The sequence below is a fragment of the Camelus ferus genome, chromosome 13 (assembly GCF_009834535.1).
Source record: "Camelus ferus isolate YT-003-E chromosome 13, BCGSAC_Cfer_1.0, whole genome shotgun sequence".
In the NCBI taxonomy this organism is placed as follows: domain Eukaryota; kingdom Metazoa; phylum Chordata; class Mammalia; order Artiodactyla; family Camelidae; genus Camelus; species Camelus ferus.
In genome coordinates, this window is record NC_045708.1 from 38,762,638 (window position 1) to 38,787,060 (window position 24,423).

Sequence of the window (24,423 nt, forward strand, 5' to 3'; positions counted from 1 at the left end):
TGAAAACTAAAGTAACCTTAAAAAGGACTGCTAATTTTCACTTATATATTGGGAAGCTATTGTTAGTGTAAGAGATAAGTTTAACTGATTCAACACAGAAAGTATTGAAGAAAATGACTTGTAAGATAGGTCAGAAGAAACTATCCAGAATAAAGCATGGAAAGTCAAAAATACTAAATTAGGTAAGACAGATTAAGACACAGGTGATACATGGAGAAAGTGTAACTGGAATCCTGGAAGGAGAGGGAGCATAATCTACAAGGGGACAGATTTGTAATCAGTTAAGTTACACTTCAACGTGATACAGTCCAAAAAAGAATGACAGAGCACTGAAAAAACACAATGAAATCCATCTGGGGGTATGTGGGAAAGCTAAAGCTCATCGCGAAAAATAGGAAGTTTACCAAGACAGAAATTCAGGCAAAGGGGAACAAAATGGACACGAGCACATAATGGTGTGAGAGAGCAACACATGTCAAACCCCTGCTGCAATTTCAAGGTAAGCGTACGAACACCTGAATATTTCTCAGCATTCCAACACTACCTATGGGATCTAGCCGTACTCTTCAAGCTTCCCAACAGATGAATCAGATGGAAGAACTCTACCTCACAGCAAGTCGTAGTTCATATGCTTCAGGCACTCATCTGAGAGAACACCACTTATGAGAAAATCCACTAGACCCGTGGTTCCCAAAGTGTGGTCTCCTGATGAGCAGCACTCATACTGTCTGGACATTTGTTAGAAATACAGACTCGTGGGCCCCATCCCAGACTTACGGAATCCGAAACTCTGGATGTGAGGCCCAGTAATCTGTGCTTCAACAAGTTTTCTAAGTGATTCTGATGCGTGTTAAATTTGGTAACTCCTGATGTAGGATAAGCCATTCTCACAGTGTGATTTCTCAGAACACTGCTTGGAATTTGTTACAAACTACATCTCTTGGGAACCAGTCCAGACCGCCTGAAGCGGAATCTGCACCAAAGGGGAACCCAGACTCCGCACCTCTAACAAGCACTCTCTGTGAGTCTGGTGTTTCTGAGTCCAAGTTTCAAACGCCACTGCGTTAGATGATAGACTCCTGGAGGGCAAGGGCTGTCTTGTTCATGGTCAATTTGTCTCTAACAGCTGGCCATAACAGATATTCAGTGAATATTTCTGAATGATTAGCTAGCTCTCCATCAACATGCACAGCACCACAGCAACTGCCAAGGCTGCTCAGGGCCATGACTGAGAATTCTTAAAGGGGTATGTGCTTACCTAGCCCTCTTCCTACCCCCTCCAAAAAATAACAATTTTACTTATTTTTAAATGGTGGTCAGCAGCTTGTTAAGAAATAGCTGGATTATTAACTGACAAATTAAAGTCATCTTGGCTTTAAAACTATTTGGTTGTAAAGAAAGATGACTGAACTGGGAGAGCAAAAGAGGAAGCTGAGGGCCTTACTTAGTATAGTACCTCAATTATCTTGAGGTGAAGTTTAGACTAATTTAAGTAAAGCTGACAGACATAACTGTTAGTTTGGGGGAATATGATTCATTAGAAATGCTATTCTGGCAAGAAAAAAAGCTCTTACCACCTGCATCCTTTGCTTAATTTTGGAAGAAAGATAGGCAGGACAACAAAGAGACTTTTAGAATTCAGACTCCTTAGAGTTACCATTAAACACAGATCACCCACTAGATTAGTCCAGTTAGGGGCAAAAGCTGATTTCTCAAAAAATTAAACCTTTTCAGGTTCTATAAGCAACAACTCTGAGATAATCGAAGTGACTAAGGAAACACACACACACATACCAGATACTAAGTAACTGACCCCACAGATATACATATTTCAGTAGTTTCATTTGAAAAACCTGTCAATTTATTTTTCTACCCAATTCAGTGTCAGTGATACACAAAAGAATATACACAGATTACCATATTTACAGGAAGACATACAATTACCAAGGAATAAATCCAGCAAAATAACAAATTGTTGCTTATCCATGTCTGTTCAACTACACAAGTTTGTTTGTTTGTTTGTTTGTACTCTAGAACAGTTTGAAATGTTGCAGAAAAATGTGTTACAGCTCAGTGGTGACAGCAGCCTGGATCCGGGCGAGAGATCAAGCAGCACGGGGAGAGTTGGAGAACTCAGGTTTATTACGCCAGCAGGCCCAGAGGAGTTAACACTCTAAGCTCTGGACCCTGTCTGTAGGTTTACACAGGCCTTTATAGGCTGCCAGTTTTACACTTTGCAACGTCATATGCAAATAAAGTATAACAGAAATTGACCAACCAGGAACAAGCTTTGTAGAACTAGACCAATCAGGAGTGAGAGAAATAACCAATCAGGAGTAAGGGGAATGGACCAATCAGGAGTGAGAGAAATAACCTATCAGGAGTGAGCTCCATGCAAATGAAGTACTACAAACAGACCAATCAGAAGTTAGGGAAGTGGACCAGTCAGGAGTGAAGGAAATAACCAATCAGAAGTGAGCTCAGGGAACCAATAGAATTTTAGGGGTAAGTAAGCCATTTCAGAGGCAAAAAGTGAGATAGAGCCTCTGGGCCAGGGAACCGGATGGTGCCAGCATGAGAGTAGTGGCCCTGCTTGGGGGTCCTGCCAGTCTTTTTATGGGGCTTCCCACCTCAGCCAGTTCTCCAGGAATGAAGTTATGTGGATTTATACCTTCTGTGAGGGTCAAGAAAACATTTTACAAGAGCTGATACAATCGTGTTTTGTACTGACAGTCAGAAAACAGCTTTTAAAGAACATTCTCTAGTTTTCAGGCCAATGGGTTCACAGGCAGGGTGTGACCTCATTAAAGGAAATGCTTGTCTCCTCCTGCTGGCCTTCCTAAGAGCCTCCTCCTTGTACAAAGGCGAAAGGGCTCTCTTTAATAGCAGGTGATTGAGCCATGCCCTACTCCCAACAGATGGTGTGGAGATTAACAACACACAACTGACTTCCTTATCTACTAAATACAATCCAGATTTGGGGAGGCAGTTTCCAAATTTGCACCAGGCAGACATTGTGTGAAGTGTGTATCCAGCACAGTCTCTTGAGAAAAAATAGGGATGAACACCTTAGAAATTTTCACATTGCTCCTCAAATGTGTTTGACCAAAGTATATGGGAAATGACAAAAACCTAAACTTAGCCAGATGTTTTATCCAAGTAAGTCACAGTTTAAAGGATTCATCCCACTGTCAGCCTCAGGAATCCAATGGGTTAAATACCACAATTCTTTAATGGAAGCATAAGGTTAAGAGTCCTTTTCCCCCCAAATGCCTCAGCCATGGGCAGCACAGAGCATGGAATTATAAAAAGCTCAATGGCTTTAAAACATGAAACTCAACAGTTCTCAGTCAACCTAGCATAATTTTCTTGTTATCTGTAAGTAACTTCCACATTCGAATTTCAATGTTTACATTCAAAAGAGAGATCAACTCCACTTCAGACCAAAGGGGAAAAAAAAATACCCAACAAAAAAAGGCAACAGCCTAGATACTCTAAGCACTTGACCAGGGAAATGCCTCATAAAGACACTTTGAAGGCCAGCAGGATTCATTTATGATTTGGCATGTACTGGTTGAAGGGGCAACAAATAAATCAAGATATAATACATCAAGTAATCAGACAAATGGTAGACATATATACCACATTAAAGAATCACAGACAATAACTACTGCGCTGACTTTAAAGAAAAACTTGGGGGACACTGGAGGGAAAATGCAATAGAAAAAGAATTACTAGGGAGCATTTCAGTCCAAAGCTAGTCCAGTGAATATCTACCATTAAGATTTCCAATCTTTCATCTCCAAAGAAGTTGATCTAATAAATTATAAAATTACCTCACTTACTTTGGGGACATACAACCTACTTCTAAGGACAGTAATCCCTCTGACGTTTCGGTTTCACTTGCTAGTTGATGACTAAGTCGCTTCTGGCTGTAAAGATCTTCCTAATATGTTTCAACTAGCCAGTTAACATGGCATGGGTTGCACCCTCTGTGAGGCCAAATCAGCTTTACAAAACAACCTGATCTAATGAAGATGAGGGTGGGGAACAAAGGGAAAGTTTCCTGGTTTCTCTCGGAAAACTTCTCTCATTTGAAACATTTAGTTTTGTTCCAGAAAAAGAAAGCAAAACTAGTTGGGGAAATACCCATATACTTATTGTTTACTAGCATGATACAAAATAAATTCATAGAGGTCAGTCAATTGTCTTTCAAAAACCAAATGTGAATGTTTAATTTGTAACTTAAGAACTGAATTTTTCCACATTCTTTTATACAGAGTTAGCATCTGTAAATTGAGTTTTTTTTTTGGACAATCATGCAAATTTAATTTGTTCCTGGAAACAAAAACACAACCTAACAGATTAACAAAATATGTCCTTTATACAATATTTTTTGTGACTTTTCCCCCACTGTTACCCTTTTTATCCTTCAGTAAACAGAACCTACTCCAAAAAAGTTTATGTATTTTGAGTTTACAGAGAGCTAAACTCTCAGAACAATTAGGAAGGAAGACTGGATCAAGTTAAACTATTTTACCTTCTGAACTGGCTCTACTCCTCCCAAAAGTAAATTTTATACATTTTCTAGTTATTATTATTAAGCTATATAAGCTACAAACATTTCTAGTGCCATAGATACTTCTGTAAAATCGAATATTTTATTATACCACACACACAAAAAGCAATCGGTACAGAAAAAGCAGTTTCCAGTTATTCTGTTGAGAATTTCTTTCCATGATTTCTCCCATTAAAGTATAATTTTCAAAGCAACCACCACGACAAAGGAAGCATCTAATTAATCCATTTTCTTCTGATCCAAGAATGCTGAACATTTACTGTCCCATCTGTAGTTGTATCAGCAGTGTAATGAACACAGTTTATATTACTTAACTATTCTTTGAACTCCAAGAACTGTTGAAGTCTTTTCTGATGTTCTGCAGATGCTTGCACAGCACTAAATGAAACATAAATTCAAAGCATAAGCTTTATTTTACATTAAGCATATTAAGTGAACCACAGAACACAGAGTCAATATTTTTCAAAACAATTAAAAACGAATAGAAATCTTCACTTATTTAGTACTTCTGAAAAAAAGCTGGATGAAAACCCTCCTTAATCTAACGAGGAGGGCGGCTTGCCTTCAGTAATAGCATGCCTCTACCTTCTAAAAGACCAAAGCAAATTAAGACTGACAAGTGAAGGCATTGATTTTAACCTGCTCTGCTACGGAACCTGCTGTGCAGAGTTCCCGGCCTTGCAGTAGATTTTCTGGATTTTATTACTTTATTTAAACCAGATCCAACATTATCTTTGAGTTGTGGAGTATTTGAATTGCCTTTTATATAAAACCCTTTAAACTAAAATGTTTGGTTAAAACACAATAGACCCCACTAACCATTTTCAAAGGTAGCCGCTTGCTGGAGTAGGCTTACTTTCCCTTTGAACGTAAGCTACATCTTGGATGGGGAAACAGTTCTCTCCCATCCTTGCCCCCACAAAAACACAGCACCTCAATAAAACTAGGGCAAATGTGTACTGAAACTAGTATAAAATTCCCTTTTAAACTTTTCAGCAAAAATTCAATACAATGAAAGATTCTCGTTTTTCAGTTGTTGAAAGCAATATATCAACTTACTGAATCATAAAATTCCAGGTGACTGAAGGTCATCACTTTGAAAAGTGTCAAGAGTCTTACTATAATAATTTTGCTACAAATCATCCTCAAATGCCTTATGCAAACCTATCTCTGCTTTCTTTCTTTTTTTTTTTTTTTTTTATCCAAAATGTGTTTATTGGGACGGTTTCCCATTCATCTTGATTCAGGGTTCTTTTAGTGCTGCTTCTGTCTGAAGGAGCATCCTTCTGTAAGCCTTGCTTTTCCTCCTGTAGGCTGGCAGAGGACAGTAGAGCAACCAACACACAAAACTACTGTTTGTGCATGGCTAAAGATGGTGGTGATTTTATAGCATCCTGGGCATTTCACATCCATGAAATAGGAGTTGGGGCTCTGCACCAGGCGCTTCTTCTTGTGTTTCCTCTTCTCCTCTTCTGGAGAGCGATGAAGTAGATCCTTTGCGAGAGGCATGTTCTCGTGGGGAGGTCGTCACCGCCGGAAAGGGTATCTCTGCTTTCTTAAACCAGGTAGCTGTCTCTAACTGAACCACCTCAAGTGTACTTCACTGTTCTGATTCACTTTAGGTACCAGGGAGGCTGTCACCTGTAACTAAATAGCTCTGAACTCTCTCAAATGCCAAGTCTGCAGCATTTCTAGTGACTCTGCCCTCTGCTAGCAGGCCCTGTACCATCTCTTACTATTGTTAGTCCTCCTGGCTCTAATAGCAGTCTTCCCCTCAAATTTTAATCCATTATAGGCTGGAAAAACCAGTATATCAAAGTTGCCTGAATTAAGAGTAAACAGGTATTAAATGAGTGTTTCCAATGAGCAACTGGGCTGTGTTAATTTTCATGCCTCAAGAGTTTTACTTCATTTATACCTGGTTTTCAGAGGTGGAGCTAAGTCTAAATTCTGGTTCTGCAACTTACTACCTGCATAATTTAGGGCAAGTTACTTAAATCATTACATAAATTGCCCACAACTACAGATAGTCAATGGTGTGACCAGACATAAATCCAAATGTTGTTATTCCAAATCCAACATTTCTATGCTACCATTCTCTCCTACATTTGTACAAAATAGTCTCTAATGACCTGATCAGCTTTGGTACATATATAAAACATGGCTCTTAGACAAAAGAAACTAAGGCAGAGTTTCATTCTCATAATTTTTTAAATTATTTATCTTTCTTATCTAAAACAAAAATTAGTTTTTCCCCTTTCTCCCTATTTTTGCTGTACAATTAACATACATCATATCTATCTCAGTATTTAAATTTATTGAGTGTTTTCTGAGAGTACCCTACATGGTAGTTTACATCTTAGAAGCAGTCTAGTGCTGTACAGGGTAAGAAGGTAGATTTTTTTTTTCCCTTTGGTGCTCTACGCCTGCCTGTGCTCGTGCTCAGTGGTGCTGAGAGAAGGTGGTGGGATTCTAAGAGCAAGAAAGACCTGATTTTAGGTCCATGTTCTAACACTGACTAGACTGCGCTATTAGGCAAGTTCTTAACCTCTTTTTCCATGTCTGTACAATTATGATAATTTCCACAACTCATAAGCTCTTTGAGAGAGGTAAATGAAAAAACTATATATACAGTGCTGAGTGTATTGTCCAGAACAGCACTGCCCAACAGAACTTTCTACAACGATGGAAATGTTTTTACCTAAGCTGTCCAATATGGCAGTCACTAGTCATATGCAGTTACTGATGACTTGAAATGTGGCCAGTGTAACTGACAAGCTGGATTTTTAACTTCATTTAACTTTAAATTTAAACAGCCTTACGTAATTATCATATTGGAGGGTGCAGATTTAGAAGGCACTCAATAGATTTTTTTGTTTGTTTTTAAACATGTGAATAAACTTCCTAAGGACAGAGGATTATCCACAACTCTTTTGTATTCCACACAGAACCAAAGTGTTCCACAGAAACTTGCTTCTACTGCTGCTGCCGTATGCATGTATGTATGTATATATATATGTATGAATGCCTTAAGTATTTGCCTTATGTAAGTAAAAGGAAATACACTACTGTTTCTAAAAGCAGGTGGCATGACTAAATTCTAAACTATTTATTGATAGCATACAGAAAAAGCAGAGCAATCTCTTATATCTTTTAAAGTTCATTCATAATTATGATAAACATTATTTAGTTAGTAAAACTAGTCTCCCTTACCATGCCTTGCTAGATAATTTCATAAGAAGAAAGCAGTAAACATCAATGATACTAAATATAAACAGGTTTGGCATTTGTGGTTTTCTTTCTGGTTCCATTTCTGAAGGTGTTGTGATCTGTCACTGTTTTTCCAGCATGATTCACAAAGCACCAAGGATTCATTTACGGAATACTCTACTCACCCTGTCTTAGTTTACTGGCCAAGATGTAATAACAGAATTATTTTTAATATGCTTTTCTGGGGAGGTATTCATTTTGCCTTTTTTCTGTCTGAAGGATGTTTTAGTATTTTAAAAATATATATATAATTACATTTGCTGCCTTTATAATTTTCTACCCTTTTTAAAATCCATTTAAAAGAAGGCCTCAAACTTTTATGATAGGCTTAATTTTAAAATGTGAATATTAAATCTAAATCCAAGCTGTTAATTCCCAGTAGAAATCACGAAAGTCCCCAAAGAATACTTTCAACATGTAAGCCTTTACAATTCTCAAACCTATCTCTCAGGGGAACTCCTGAGAGTGGATTACCATGAAACAAAAACAAGTAAACTTACTTCAGATGTTCACCAAACGTAGTAGTTATTCTATAGATGGCAGTTTTTAGTGATGCTCTAAAGGCAAATCTCAACGTTTTATAAGAAGTGTCCACTAGGCTTCCTGAAATCCGAGGTGGTTTACTGGAAGCATGAGGAAGTTTGAAGTACTTGTCAACTGCCTACATCAAGAAAGAAAGAAAAGATGTTAGTTCAGACTATCAAGAAAGCCAACTTAGTCCAAAGAATTAAGGAGATTTAATTTCAGATGGATGGACAGACAGACAGAGATATATACATACACAGACACACAATAAAATATTTGTTTTGGATCATAGTCAAAACGGTTTGAAAACCAGTGCAGAAGAGGTGCTGCCACTTCAGCAGTTTCCAGGGAAAAGTCCAGGTCTGTCCTCTAAAAGAGTCGCACTTCAACAGCCCCGAATATGCAAAGTTGGGGAGTGAAACACAGATATTCTACCCTGCTTATGATGTATGACAGGTAAGAATACCTATGTTGTAAATCTCAGCTCCAAAAAAGACCAAAAGTTTATACTTAACATAAATAATTTACCAAACTAACTTACCTGCCTTTACAATTCTAGATGATAAAGTATCTATGAGCAAGAATAGGTGGGGAGAGGGAATTCACAAGTGGAACTGATTTTATTTATACTTGATAGTATAAGAGATTTAAGCATAACTTTTAAAGGCCAAAGATAAAATAATTTTTAAATGATAGAACTATATTAAGAGAAGGGAGAAGACTGAGAAGTGTAAGTGTGTTAATCTACAGCAAGATAATGTCTAAAGTGACAAGAAATAAGTATAAGTCTACTATTTAGTTATGGATGTAACCACCAAAAGTACTTAAGACTGTAGTTATAATGATTTCTACCATATTTTTAATTTCAGGTACTCTCTTACATAATTTGAGGGATCCTTTTCATTTCAGCATCCTATTTTTGTTTCAAGGATGTAATACCCTCTCTTATTTCTGAGGATTTCAATAATTTTTACTATGTTTTGGGGTTTTTGTTTTATAGTTTCTTCCAAGCTACTTTTTCCCTCTTAGCTTCTTTTGGTCTCTATCTTCTGTATTAGAGACTTTCCCCCCAAATCTAGTGATCCTTAGCTCATGACTGAGAGTGAGACCTCCTAAAGAGTTGACCAAAACCTCTGAGTACATAACTGGAGATTACCGACAACTGCTCTGAGTACACAGGTGGAGGTTACTGACAACAGGCTTCACAATAGGTGTTCTATGTGGATATTTTGGGGCGAGTGCTCACCTCAGCAATTTGGTTTGGTGAGGGTTCCCAGACAGCAGTCTTCCAGTACCCTGTCTGGAGGGCCTGGTCCCCAGTGCTCAGGGGAGCCAAGTGGGGAACAAAGCTAATCGAGCAGCTCCCTTTGCTTTTAGCAGAGTACCCACAGCTGTGGACTCTCCCAGTCCAGAGGCCAGGTGTTTTACCCTCTCTAGAGGATAAATTGTGACTTTCACTGGAATGAGGGAGAAACACCACCGAGGAGAATCTAGGCCTCTACCTGATTTTCAGACAGCTCTTTGGCCAGACGTCCCTACACTCTTGGTTCCAGGGGTACTTGGTGCTTGCCTCACTACCAACTTCACATCTGCCCCTGGAATCTGCTAAGTTAGTTATCAACAGCCATCTGCTCTCCAGCTTTGAAAACTTTGTTGCTGTTGTCTCCTCTCCTATTTATGGATTTATGTCTTTTTAAAAGTTCTTTTACTATAGTTTAGCAGAGTTTGGGGCAGGAACAAGATATGATGCGTGTGTTCAGTCTGCCAGGATAACTTCAAGTCCAATCATTTATTCTTTCAACAGTAACTTATAAGAGTGTTTTCCAAGACTGGGATATATACTTGAGATAATTTTAGTCAGTATAGAAGTGGTATTCAGTGACATACTTAAACAACATGAAATAACACTGAATCATAATGGGAAAGTTACTTCCTTTGCAATTTTCTTGCAAACCTTCTGATTAACCCTTAGTACACCAGGAAAAATAGTCATCATCATTTATACCTGGGTCCAATGGACCTTTCTGATAGTTTAAAGTCTTTTTACAAAAAATTTACAGAAATAAGAATGACAGGATAATGTATAACTTCATGGAAATTTAAGTAAGATTATAAAACATATTTCCAGGTTTTTAAGACACATACATCTGAAACAGGCCGTATCTTTTGAATGCAACAAGCTGCTTAATAGCTTTCATGAATAAACCTGGAATATACCCATTCTGTATTATCGATTTCACATTATGAAAATATACCTCCAAAAGGTTCTAGCTTAGCATTACTTCTGGCTCTTTTTCTTGCATTTGCACCATTAAAATATAGTATTTTTTAAAACTTTTGACAGCTCATAATTTTGTTGAAGAGTTCAGCCATTTTCTTTGAACCATAATTGTGCAAAACATTTTCATTGTTAGTTTTATAAAGACAAATTGAAACGATCAATCAAATATAAAATATTTTACTGTATGTGACTTTTTTTCATCTTAACATCATCTGTTTCCTTCCAATCACCTCTGAATACACTTTTGTATACCTTCAACATGTATCCACTTATGATCTGAATAAAGAAAATTTTGGTGCGCAAATATCACAGAAGATGAAGGAATACTGTCATGTCTACTTTTAGCAAAATGGGATGATTTAGGTTCTTATTATAAAATATTGTGGGACAAAGTGGTTCCTCTTGAATGACTTACTAGTTGAGAATATCACACGTACTTCCTTTTTCTCCTTAAAAAATACATTGTTCTGCAGACTCACAGACATAAAAAACACACCTATAGTTACCGGGGAGTAAAGGGGGTGGGAAGTGATAAATTGGGAGTTCGAGATTTGCAGATGCTAACTACTATATATAAGATAAACAACAAGTTTCTACTGTATAGCACAGGGAACTATATTCAATATCTTATAGTAACCTATACTGAAAAAGAATATGAAAAGGAATATATATATGTATGACTGAAACATGCTGTACACCATATATTGACATAACATTGTAAACTGACTATACTTCAATTAAAAAAATAGTTTAAAAGAATTGTTCTGTCGTCAGTTCCTGAGTTTGAGGAAATATATTTAGAATACTATCATTTGAAATCCCTCTTACATGATCAATTTCACCATCATCATTAAAGTCTAGAGCTGCAGTATGCAATGTGGTATAAGACATATGTAGCTATTGAGCACTTGAAATGTGGCAGGTCTAATTGAGATATGCTATAATAATGAAAAATACACATCAGATTTTGAAGACATAGCATAAAAAATATAAAATATCTCGTTAGTAATTTTGTATCAATTATATGATAAAATCGTACTTCTTTAAACAGAGTTGGACAAAGTATATTATTAGTTAACCTCACCTGTATTTTTTTAATATAACTACTAGAAAATGTGAAGTTACATATGTAGATTGCATTATATTCCTATAAGACAGAGCTTGTCTAGAGTGCTATCTCTTTACATTCATCTTCTGATTTACCTGAATAATTATTTAACATATTGGCAATTTTCTTTCATTTACCATCATCGGTAGAAACTTTTAAAAATCTGAATGACTCTTGAAATGTTCTAGGTGTGCAGATAATTTGATCTTTCCTCTTCATTATTTATTCTCATTTCTCTTCCTTGTCCCTCAGTAGCAGTCCTCCCGGCTGATTCCCAACTGTAATGGTAAGTCATTAGTGCTTCACTGTTAACTGTGATGATCACTGAGAGCTTTCAATCATTCATCCTCAACAAGCTAAGAACATGTCTATTCCTATAATATTAGGAATTTTTTTCTTCTTTTAATCAATAATGGATTTGGAATTTCATCAAAACCTATTTGGGCATTTTGGTATTTCCTTTCCCAATAAATTATACTTTCTAATATTAAAAAAAAAACTGAATTAGCAACTGCATTCAATGAAAGCTTAAAAAAAACTATAAAAGATGTGTGTTCATACTACTTACATATCTTCTGTTAAAAGATGATGCAATACTATATGATTTCATCATTCTTGTTTTCTCATTGGTCTTTTTTTTTTTTTTTTTTTTACCACAACTGGAGTAATGGATGAGTAATGATGAAATAATCCCTAGGATGATCAACTAGCAAACTGTTTCAAGATACTGGGAATGTAAAATCACTAGAATTCCATAATACATCTTAAATTTTAAAAGGATCCAAAGGGTAACTGCAAAAGAATGAATTTTGTTTTTCCGTTGTTCTTGCAAAGATTTCTAAAAAAGAATAAAATTCATAAAATATCAATCCTTACAAATAACTGGAACAGCTCCAAAAACAAAGGCAAAAAATAAATGGGGTCTAACAGCCCCTAATGGTATAAAACTTACATTGGGGAGAAAAGCCTCACTTTGGAGCTAAACTGTCCTTAGCACATCTCTAATTCTCTCTAATCTCCTTTTGTAGCAAAGGATAAGCAGGCTTCAGGTTTACGGACTTCAGCAAACAGTATCAAGTTAGAACCTAAAATTATTGTCTTTTCTCTCTTTAACTGTCTTATCCTCAATACCGAAATCCAAAAAGCCCTGATCTGGCAGTAAAACCTGACCTAGGCTGACATAGGCTATTTATGTTCTTTACCCTACTTACACAAATATTCAGATTATTTCACTGGAGAAAAGTATTACAGTATCTGATTAAGGGATCCCACCTCAGATAGTAATAAGACTGTTATGTAGTGGATGATACGTATACCACGTTACATTCTGAAAATTCCAAAAGACTCCACAATTTTGAAATATATCCTAGGGTCTGAGATAAGGTACTCTAGACCTATATTCTTTTTTTTTTTTAATGTTTTTTATTGACTTATAATTTTACAATGTTGTGTCAAATTCCAGTGTAGAGCACAATTTTTCAGTTATACATGAACATATATTCATTGTCACATTTTTTTTCTGTGCTATAGACCTATATTCTATTTGCTGCAAGTCAAATTAGTTTTCCTTTTATAATACTGATATAAAGTTTCCTTTTAAATAAGTTTAAGTTAAATATGAATGACTTAAAATACTAAGTAAATAATAATTCATTCAGGTAGTATATAAATATGACTAAAATTATGACAATAGTATGTGGTAATAAACAGCTATGGCAAAAACTATGAAGGCAGTGTGTGAATAACTTAAATCTAGGAAACACTGATTTACAGTATTTAATGATGTGCCCCATGGTTAGGAAAACTGATGTACTTAATCAGATGAGAGATTAAACAAGTATTTATTGAGCAAATCACCACTCATGGTTCTTGCCCCAAAGACTCAGATCACACAACTGGGATCTCAAATATGTAGTTAAGAATTATCTGGCCCTAACAGAAGCCTTAAAAGGGGCTGTACTATGGAAACAGGCACTTTTATGCTTATACTTATATAAGTATATACCCATTTATACTTATATGCCATCATATATGCACAAAGACTATATAAGGAGAAAACCCCGGCTGTTCTCCCCTGAATATTTACCTATCAGTGTCATTAATAAATGTCCACTGTGCAGATCCTTGAAAGTCGTTAGTCTCAAGGATTCTACTTACAACCTAGTTAAAACAAAAGTTTACTCCACCAAAGCCAGAGTCCCAAACAAATGCTAAAGACAAGATCAGACTTTGTTATTGGAAATCAGGACTTTGGGCAGAGTTTCTCAACCTGAGTACTACTGACATTCTGGACTGGATAACTCTTTCTTGTGGGGACTGACCTGTGCTTTACAGGCTGTTTAGCAGCATCCCTGGCCTCCACACAGTAGATGCCAGTATCACTCCCCTAGTTGTGAGAATCAAAATGTCTCCTGACATTGTCAAATGTCAACTAGGGAGCAAATTCACCCCTGGTTGAGAACCACTGCTATAGAATAATAACAATATTAGATGATGATAATGATAGCTAAATGACAGACTGCAGTTATCATGTGCCAGGAACTGAGTTAACTGTCATATAGATATTATTTCATTTAAATAATAAAACAATTTGCCAACAAAGCCATACATGATAACCACTCGTTTTATTCTGTTTAATTAAATGTTTTTATAATAGTACCTATTTATTGCATATCTAACACTTGCCAAGAACTATTCTAGACTCTTTACAGATACCATCTCTAACCTTCATAATGACCCTGTAAGATATTATTTCCATTTTACAGATGAAGACACTGATCTCAGAAAACTTTAATAAATTGCCCTCAGTCACCCAGAAAGTAATGGAGCCTGGGCATCTGTCTGACACTGTCATCTAGACTACTTGCTTACAGTGTTGACAACAATACTCTAAAAAAATCTTTAAAGATCTTTTCTGCTGTACAATGTAAGAGTTCTGTCATACAATGTAGTAATATGACATCGAAGTAATAAGAGCTAACATCTGCTCAGCACTTAATATGCGCCAGGTGCCCTGAGTGCTTTATGGAGGTGATCTCATTCATTCTTCACAACCCTATAAAGTAGTGTTATCATCATCCCCATTTTCCAGATACAGAAACAGATGTTTAGAGATTACCATAATATCATTATTACCATATTACCATGGTGCACTCCCTCCCTCATTTTATAATTTCTGAAGTGGAGATGTATCTTCTAATTAACAGCATCTTACAGTCAATGAAATATGGTAAATGTCTTTTCCAAGTTCACACAGCTAAGAGTAGTAAGAGCTGGGATTCAGACACAGGTAGATCTGGCTCTAGATCTCACACTTTGGCCCTCCGACATGCTGCCATTCTGTCTTAAGAAAGGAGGTTAGGAAATGCATGCCCCTGCCAAGCCCTCACAGACGTAATCTGATACAGTGGACAGCAAAGAACTTGGGGTCTCAAAGCCTTGTTTTCAAATTTACTCAACCATTTATCAGGCATGATCTTGAATAAGTCATACCAATAGATAGTCTTTTTGAGAGACTCAATCACTCAAAACTAGCCTTATTCTAACCTTATGGGATTGTTACAAAGATTATAAGAAAAGTACTTCTTTTGGAGTACTACATAAATATTTGGTAAAGTAGCATAGGATTCTAAAGAAACAAAGAACTGACTGTGACTTGTAGATGAGTATTGATCAAGAGTCTCTGGGCCTTCAAATCCACAGTTCTGGCACCCAAGAATATTCCTTTCCTTTTCCCCATTCTTCCTGCTAACTTCTGCATCACTTCCTCAGGGAAGCCTTTCATGACATCAAACCCCTATTTTCAGTCCCCCATTCACAACATTAACTTAGATTTGCCTATGTTCTCTGATAATCCTGTATTTTTGCACACTGCAGCACTTATTACAATTGTAGTTATTTGTACAATTTTGTTTTATAGTCTGTAAGTTCCTGGAGGGCAGGAACCATTTTGCCTTTTCTCATTCTATATGTCAGCACATGGTAACCATTTGATAATTAATATTCACTGGATGAATGGATCTGTGAGTGGCATGAAGGTCAACTTCAACATTTCAAGTGTATCAAAATTTGACCTTCAGATGATGAGGCAAAAAATATAATAGAGCTGATATCCTACATCAAGGTGAGACTGACTTTTCAAAGAATAGAAGGCTTTCTGAAAAATCTGAAACATACTCTTGAAAACAAAAAGATTTTGGAGCTGGATGGTAGTTGATGGTTATATAAGAATGTGACTGTACTTAATGACACAGAACTACACACTAGAAGATTTAAAATAATAAATTTTATCTATATTTTACCACAATTAAAAAATTTTTTAATTAAAAAAAACTTCCATTTTGATCCCCAACCTTCTGCAATATAGGAACGCTTTTTAAACACCATACATACACACACACACAGTGGAATTCCACAAGATAGTAGTTATTCTCCATCCACTTATGGAGGGAATAAATAATTACCATGAACTCAAATAATGCTTTCAAATGAATTTATATTTTAATTAACTAAAACAGTACGTAGAAACCTCTGAAAAATAGCTGTAAATATGTTAGACAAACATTAATTATTCAAACAGCAATGTATGTGTGGATTCATGACTCCATTATAATACTTGTAACATCCCCGGATAGCCTGGCCCACTATCAGGAACAACTGTCCTAGAATATCCAGCCCTCCACTCCTTGCCCTCTGAATGGTTCGAAAAGAGAAGGCTCCCCCTTTCCTTTCATATTTTGTCTTTAATGATACACAGGGAAATGGCTGATGTTATTGATAGTGAAAAGTGAAATAAAGAAACCAAACAGTTCCATACAAATGTTCCTTAGTAACATTCAGAAGCCTGTATTTTATAACTTGTCTTAAATTAGAGATACTTAGAATTACAGATACTTTGTTAAGAGCAAATATCCCTCCTACATCAAAGAACATAAAATCAAAAACATACAGCAGGGTTCCTATGCATCACATCACATCACATCCCTGCCTCTCAAAATGAAAGGGCTTTAGACCACTTTAATTAAAGCATTATATCAGAATCATCACTCAATTCAGGCTCCAGAACAGAAGTCTTCACCCACTGAAGCAATCCAGTAATCATCCAACAAGCATTTAGTAAGTACCTGTCATTTGCCAGGCACCATGTCAGATGCTAGGAATACAGAGACAAGACAAGATCCCTGCCTCTATTCCGACTAGTAGAGATGATAAAAGTAAACAATTAAAATGCAGCATCATAGGGTGATGAAATTGGGATTACAGGGCAGAGTCGCAGAAAAATGTGTTCCAGGCAAAGAAGGAAAGAAAAGCATCATGTATAGAGTTAAAGTTAGGTTAAGAAAATAAAATATACTTGGGGGAAAAAACTGAATAGTACATGGTGGTTATCAGAGAAGATTGCTCATGGGAAGAATAGGATAGTGGCTGAAGTCAGAAATAAGGATCTCTGTTAAGAGTTAACAGGGGCAAAAGGCTTTAGTAATAATTCAGGTCAGGAATGTCAAGGGCCTGAAGTAAGGCGGAGGCAGGAAGGATGGGTGGTTGATACAGGACTCATCCCTCAGAGTTTTGCCCCATGGACATGGCAACAAGGAGTTGAAGGAATTAGTAATAAAATGGTTGAAGTGACAGCCTGTGAGGTCTAAGCTGGACACAGAAAGACATATATGTAGCTAGGAGGGGGCTGAAAGACAAAGGAAGTGAAAATATTGGCAAAAACAAAGAAAGTGCACGGAAGAAGTGAGAGCATGGAGGCAGTGTTTGGAGCAAGGGCTTTTACGTGGTCCCACAGACCTATTAGAATTCAGGGGGTATAAACTTCGGGATAAAAATTCCATGTCTATCTTTACTAAAACTAAGCATTTATTTCAATTATGAATGTATGTTGCAAGTCACAACAGCATTAGCAGTTCCTGTGACTTTGTCACCAATATCTTCATATCACATTACTATTACACCTATCATGAATTACCATTCATCATAACACTACAAAATGATGAGTCACTAGACTCACTGACAGGTCTTATTTAGTGCATTAATTAGAAAGCACACATTTTTGAGGGGTTGGGGGTATAGCTCAGTGGTAGAGCGCATGCTTAGCATGCATGAGGTCCTGTATTCAATTCCTAGTTATTGACCAAAAAAAAGAAAGAAAAAAAAGCACACATTACTGTATCACAAATTTAACACTTTCATAGCTATATTCTAATATAACTGATTTATTTCCTTTCTAATCCTAAAGACTTTATTTTATATATTTAAAAACATTATTCTGAGAAAAAGTCCATGGACTTCATAAGACTGCCAAAGGGATCTTTGGCACAAAAACATTTAAAAGATTCTGGCTTAGAGGGTAGAATCCTGGAATTTTAAGCTCTGGAAGTGGAGAATTCAGGGAATGAGGAGGTCCGGATGACAGTCGCAGGCTGAGACTGATGGGTATATAAAAGAGTGGCGAAGAGGAGGAAGCCAAAGAACTGTGCAGCCAAGCGGGACAAATAATCATGTGGACACTGAATCACTCATAATCAGCCTCAGGATATGGGGTGGGAAAAACTGAAAGGCAGTTTGCAAAATCTGATGACTGCAGAGCATGACCAAAAGGCCAACTGTGATGTGGCCTAGGAGAGAACAGATGCCACAAGCCTCACAGGAGAAGGAATTTTTACACCTAGAAACCAAGTACCAAGTCATTGGTGCTGTTCTTTTTTCCTTTTATCTCTTCCCAGCTCTCAAAAATATGCCTCTGCCTCTTTCTACTCTGCCCCTCAAAAGTATTCTCCATCCAACTCCTCTGTTTCAAAGTAAATAGGGACTGACCTTTCAACAAATCTGTAATTCTTACCTTTCTAATCAAAGGTAGGAATGACCACAACCAAATAAACAGATTGCTTTCCTTGTCATACCTACACATAACCAACTATTAAAGAAGTTTTAAACCTTCTATAAAGAAGAATTAAAACTTTTGATGGTGGAGAGGTGAGAAGAAAGTAATTTGGGTGAAGGATATCGCTAGGGCAGTGTGATCCTTGTGAAATCAATTCAGTTTCAACCGGCATTTTTAGAAAATGAAATAGAATGGAAAAACATCAGAATTCATAGCACATAGTAAAAGGTAAGCACTGTTCTAAGAACCCTTCGTTTCTGTCACACACACACATACACACACACACCCTTATATTCTGAGTCAAATGTAAACGTAATACAGGTCTTGGTTCAAAGTTTGAAAGCCACAGTTCTAAGGGCAGAGCCATCCTCTCTGAAGAGAACCTTATATGACAATAAAAAGGCCAGGATAAAATGGTAGATAAGTTCAGAAGGAATAAAGGATGTGGATCTTCTGCTTTCCCTGGGGTCTACCACCCTGCTAATGCCCTGCAATCAGCTCAGTTTCAAGTCTCAACTCTGCCACCTTGACTTGTTGAGTTACTGCGTTACCAAACCTCTCTCGTGTGTAAGATAGGGCCAAAATACCTCCATCTTACTTCACAAGATAGTTTTGAGGATCAAAAAGATAAAAAGATATTAAATCACTCTGTAGACTATAAAGCAGTGTACTGTTGTTTTATTTTAAACTACACAGTCAGAATTTTAAAAAAGCAAACTATGCTATGAATATCTCAAATCATGATTATCCTATTGTGTGGTTAGATAAGACAAATATTAGAAGTTGTGGGGAAATAGTAGGAAATTATTTCTTTAGAGAAAAGTAGCTGGGAAAGAACACAATAAAAATATCCACTTGTGCATACAAGTCTCAAGTAACATATATGAGAAAGTGGGCACAAAGAGGACTCAAAGCAAAAACAAAAAAAAGGTCATTGGTTTTGATGAGACTTTCTAAGAGGTAAAATGAATTGAGATTTGAAGAAAGGAACAGTGAAGCCTGTTTTCTCTTCATATCTTAAACTGCTTCCCAAGACCAAAAGATGTATCAATTGTTAGCTTTCAAGCCTAGTTCAGTAACCCCTCCTCCAGAAAACCTACTACACATACCCAAGTCCTACCTCTAAATGCCTCTAGACCTCAGTGTTTATATTGCTCATCTGCCAGACAACTAATATTACAAGGCAGTGTAAAACATGTCACCCAACATGAAGTTAAGAAAGGCAGTCTAGTGGAAAATAAGAAGCATGCTTTATTTTTCTTCCTTTAAGTCTAGGACTAAAGAGACCTAAACTTTCAGTTTAGGTTTAAACCTATGCACCCAGACTGGTGGCAGGAATCCACTGGCCTCAGATCCATCTTATGCCTCTGGCCGATAGGCAACTTCTTATCTGCATGGGTAACAACTACAGGCCACTTTCAGTAGCTACAAATTGTGTAAGGTTGCAAATTTTTATCACTGAACAGAATTCCAATATCCTAAATAATCTGATTAATACCAGATGTATATCCTACAGGTTTGGTATACTTCTCCTGTTGTAATAAAATTATTATTTATAAATGAATTAAAGTTTATCTTCTAAGTCTCTCCTAGATTATAATGTCCTAAAGATGAGAATAGTACCATTATTTTGACTTCCAACATATGTTTTGTTACTCAATGTGATATACAAGAAACAAACTGAAAAGGCTGGGCAGAGAGAGGGGACAAGACCTCTGCCTCCACCCAACCTTCATACTACCTACCTCTTGCAGCGTCAACAAAGTATTAAGAATAGCTGGTAGTGTAGTCTGGACAACTCCAAATCTATCTTCCGTAAATGATGCTGCTACTAAGTGAGACAGACCTCAAGGGGAAAGAAGAAAAAAGTTAAAAGTGAATCAAAATTAGGCAAATCTACTTGCAGTACATCTATTTGAGAAAGGGTTACCATTCTGAATATATTAAAAAAAAAACCTTCTACATAAAAAAGAGGGAGTAATACAATAGAAAAATAGGCAAAGATTAGAAGAGGAATTGAAAAGGTGCACAGCTGCAGCAGTCTTGAATAAGATGACATTCTCTGCCTTAAGTTCTAGTAGGAAAAGAATTTTTTAAATAATAGTGTGCTTGGTAGCACTAAGAAAACAAAGTCTGATAAGGAAACGGAGGGACAGTTGTGAGGATACTTTTGGTATCCTCCTAAAAGATACCTAAGAAAAATGATCTATACAAAACAAAGAAATAAAAATGTATCTGAAAATTCAAAGATTGAGATCAAAGTCCAGAACTGATCTTTCATGGATTATACTTCAATATTTAACTGATAAATAAAATCATAGTTGCAGTTCACTGAGATTGCTTACCTTCTAATGCCCAAATATGCATTTGGGCATCTGAAAAAACAGCCTGAATGGAGGCCTCTGGGTGCTACAAATACAACAAAAACATTTAAGTAAGTTCCCCTGAAATGATAATTTCATCTAATCAATTGTATTTATACTATAGCAATAAAAAATACACAGTTGCCTCTCAAGAATTAAAACTTGAAATTCTTACACAATGATTTAACTGCAATAAAGCATTCTGCTACCAACTTACTACATGACTTGCCAACTTTCCAAAACTCTGTGTGCCTCAGTTTCTCATTTAAAGAGTTACATACACTCAAACCCCCTCAGAGGATTATGAACACTTAAATTGTTATGAACGCTTTTTTTTTTAAAAACAAAAGAACTTCTAAATACGTATTACCTCTCTCAAATTGTCTACCCTCAGCCCCACTCCAAAGAAAAACCTCCCAACCTTCCTTAATACAGCAAGGTCAAGTAGTGTGGAGCAATAACTGGCCCGTGTAAGTGCTGGATTTCATAATGCACCCAATGAAGCCTGTTAAGTACAACAGCATGTTACATTTCCCAACATTAAACAGCAGTGTCTACAACTCCTTATCATACAATAGGTCCATCTGCAAAATAAGAAATCAAAAGTAGCCGTTCGCTTCCAAGGGAAAAGATCTTGCTCAGCGTCTGCTCTGCCACTTACTGGCTACGTGTCCTTAGGCTATCTACCTGAGCCCTCTGAGCCTCAGGTTTCCTTATGTGTAAAATGAGGACAAAGACATCTCACAGGGATGCTGTTCAAATTAAATGAGGGAACTTGAGTGAAAAGAGCATGGCATACATAAGACAAAAGAGTGAGTTTTTCCCCCATTCTTCCCAAACAAAGCTCTGAAGTAAAACTTCAGATAACCCCTCTTCCTCTTGGTGGAAGACAAGACACCTTCCTCGGGGGTCTGATAGTTTTCCCAGAACTCTAATGGATGGCCTAAGGTAGATTATTTTTGGTAAACATAGTTGCTAGTTGGGTGGATCTTCCCTGCCATCACAGTGAAAAAAGTTCCAAGAAATTGAAAGGATTCTCTGTTATGTGTATCTGTATTCTATCGAGTTACTCAGATCTCTCTCTCCATCCATCAGAGTATGACTCCCACAGGATAAAAATGAGAAAAAATGAGAAATGTATGCCAATGCAGACTTTCACTTGCAGGCATTAACTGAGTGTATTATAGTTAATACTGCAATATTTGCAGAAAGAGAGAAGCTAGATTAAAATAATTAAAACAAAAATTCTCCCTCCTACATGTGGGCAAAGGTTTTGCTCATCAAAAGATTAATTAGTACACAACAGCTGTAGCAGTGAAAATAGGAATAAATCTTCAGCTACCATTGAAACTGACTCTCCTATAGCAGCTGGAGCAGCTGACAGACAAGTTGGAAAGTCATTTAGTTTGTGGCCTGAATTACAACTTTTATCCAATACAAGTTTAACACCTGCAGTCTAACCTAGTTATCTCTCTTCTGAACACTAAACTGGCCACTAAGATTTTGCAGAAAGGAACTGCATATCAGCACAAAGCTGCCTGCAGCCAAGAGACTCAGGAGGCCAACTAGAGCCAAGCCTCAGGAAGCCAGAGGTGAGATGTGTGTCTAGAACAGCTATCGTTAAAACAGAGGTTTAGTGAAGCATGATGCAAAGCTGTTTGGCTTGCTATGATCAAGCTAAATATTTAGAAGTCCCATCTGCTACTTTATTTTTTATTTTGTTTCCTCTCCCCCTATTCCCAATTCCAAAGAATGCTACACATTCTTACCTTACTGAAAAAATACATTATCAGCACCCGTTTTGATAAGAAATTCTTAATCTGAGTAGGAAAAAAAAAAGAATTAACACATGCATAGTCTTCAATTCTACCCAAATATGATTATTATGCATTTCCAGGTTCTTCCTGACACTAACTTAAATGAAACACTTTACAACTTACAGGGAAAGAACAGTATTTACAGTAAACCACATAAGTAAATACTTTTGTACTATAAATTGGATAGGCAAGATGAGCCATCTAACCTAAGCTGCATTCCCACGTACACATGTCTAACCCTCAAAGTAGAGCCCTGTCAGAATAAAAGGAACTCTAAGTGGTTCTGGCGATACTCTCTAAGACCAAATTCTTTCTCAATTCTCTACAACTGTCTTACCCTTTAACCTCTTAATGCCAAAAAAGAGTGTTTCCCCTACTAAAAAAAAAGATCTTTAAGACATGAAGTGGTTTTCTACTGGTTGACATTTACAAGGAAAACAATTTTCCTAATATTAAGCTAAAAGCTACATAACCCAACTGACTTCAAAGTAAATTCATGACACAGCAGTACTTACAGCACATAGAGCCTGAAGTTTTGTAAAATGCCTTCAGTTCTTCTCTATTAATCATTCAATCCACAAACATGTTATTTCTCCCATCTTAAATAATAAAATCCTCCCTTGATCCCTCAACTCCCCCCAGCTATCACATTTCTCTACTCCCCTTATAGCAAAACTTCTTGAAAGATCCAGCTTTTCTTCTGGCTTCCAGTTCCTCTCCCAATCTCTCCTGAACCCATGCCAATCAGGTGTTCATCCCCACTACTCCATCCAATAGCTCTTGTCAAGGACTCAATGACCGCCACAGTTCATTCTTAGTTTGAATTCCACGCTACCTATCAGCAACATCGGACACTCGCTTCTCTTTGAAACGCCCTTTTCTTGGTTCTTTCTCACCTCAATGGTGCTTGGCCTCCTCCTCATCTCCCAGACCCTTAGTCATTAGAGGATCTGCATTTCTTTTCTTCTATATCTACAATCCCCAAGAGTTTTCAAGGAATCTCATGGCTTTAAATACTGTCTATACTCTGATGACTTCCAAATTTTCATTTCTAGCCTAGATCTTCCCCCTGGACTCCAGATACATGTCTAATTTCTTATTCAGTATTTTCACTTTATTGTCTAGTAAGTATCTCAAAATTGACATGCCTAAAATCAAACTCGTGATTTCCCCACCTCATCTCTATCAAATCTCCTCTTCCAGAATCATCAGTATATTGCAACTCTATAAATTGCAACTATATTATTTCAGGCCCTCGGGCCAAAAACTTCAGAATCAACATTGACTCTTTCACACCACAATCAAACCATAAACAAATCCTATTATAACTACCTTGAAAATATTCAGACCCTGATCACATTTTATAGTCTCCACAACCATTCTGGTCACAGATACAATCATCTCCCACTAGATTACTTCAATAGCTTTACTACTGTCTCTGCTTTCACTACTGCCCTCCGAGGATCTAGTCTCAAACAGCAGCAGTTTCAAAATTAAGGTTACATCATGTTATTCTTGTGGGTAACACTACACAGTGGCTACCCATCTCTTAAAGAGAAAATGTCAATCTTTACATTGGCTAGTGGGCCTATGA

The 24,423-nt window shown here is 36.8% G+C and overlaps 2 protein-coding genes across 4 annotated transcripts in view; both read right to left on the reverse strand.

The window, feature by feature from the left end:
- Positions 1-4,205: 4,205 nt before the first annotated feature.
- Positions 4,206-24,423, reverse strand: part of NDC1 (NDC1 transmembrane nucleoporin) — a 44,699-nt gene continuing 24,481 nt past the window's right edge. For all 3 annotated transcript variants that reach the window (XM_032494321.1, XM_032494323.1, XM_032494322.1), the window contains exons 14-18: positions 22,782-22,832; positions 20,995-21,058; positions 20,395-20,495; positions 8,350-8,510; positions 4,206-4,957 (exon numbers count right to left, since the gene is read on the reverse strand). In XM_032494321.1, the coding sequence (XP_032350212.1) occupies positions 4,894-4,957; positions 8,350-8,510; positions 20,395-20,495; positions 20,995-21,058; positions 22,782-22,832 (441 nt within the window). In that variant the 3' untranslated portion in view covers positions 4,206-4,893. The remainder of the gene's footprint in view (positions 4,958-8,349; positions 8,511-20,394; positions 20,496-20,994; positions 21,059-22,781; positions 22,833-24,423) is intronic.
- LOC102518999 (40S ribosomal protein S27) lies at positions 5,754-6,137 on the reverse strand. The gene has a single exon (XM_006180141.3). The coding sequence runs from the start codon at positions 6,086-6,088 to the stop codon at positions 5,834-5,836; it is 255 nt and encodes an 84-aa protein (XP_006180203.1). The 5' UTR covers positions 6,089-6,137; the 3' UTR covers positions 5,754-5,833.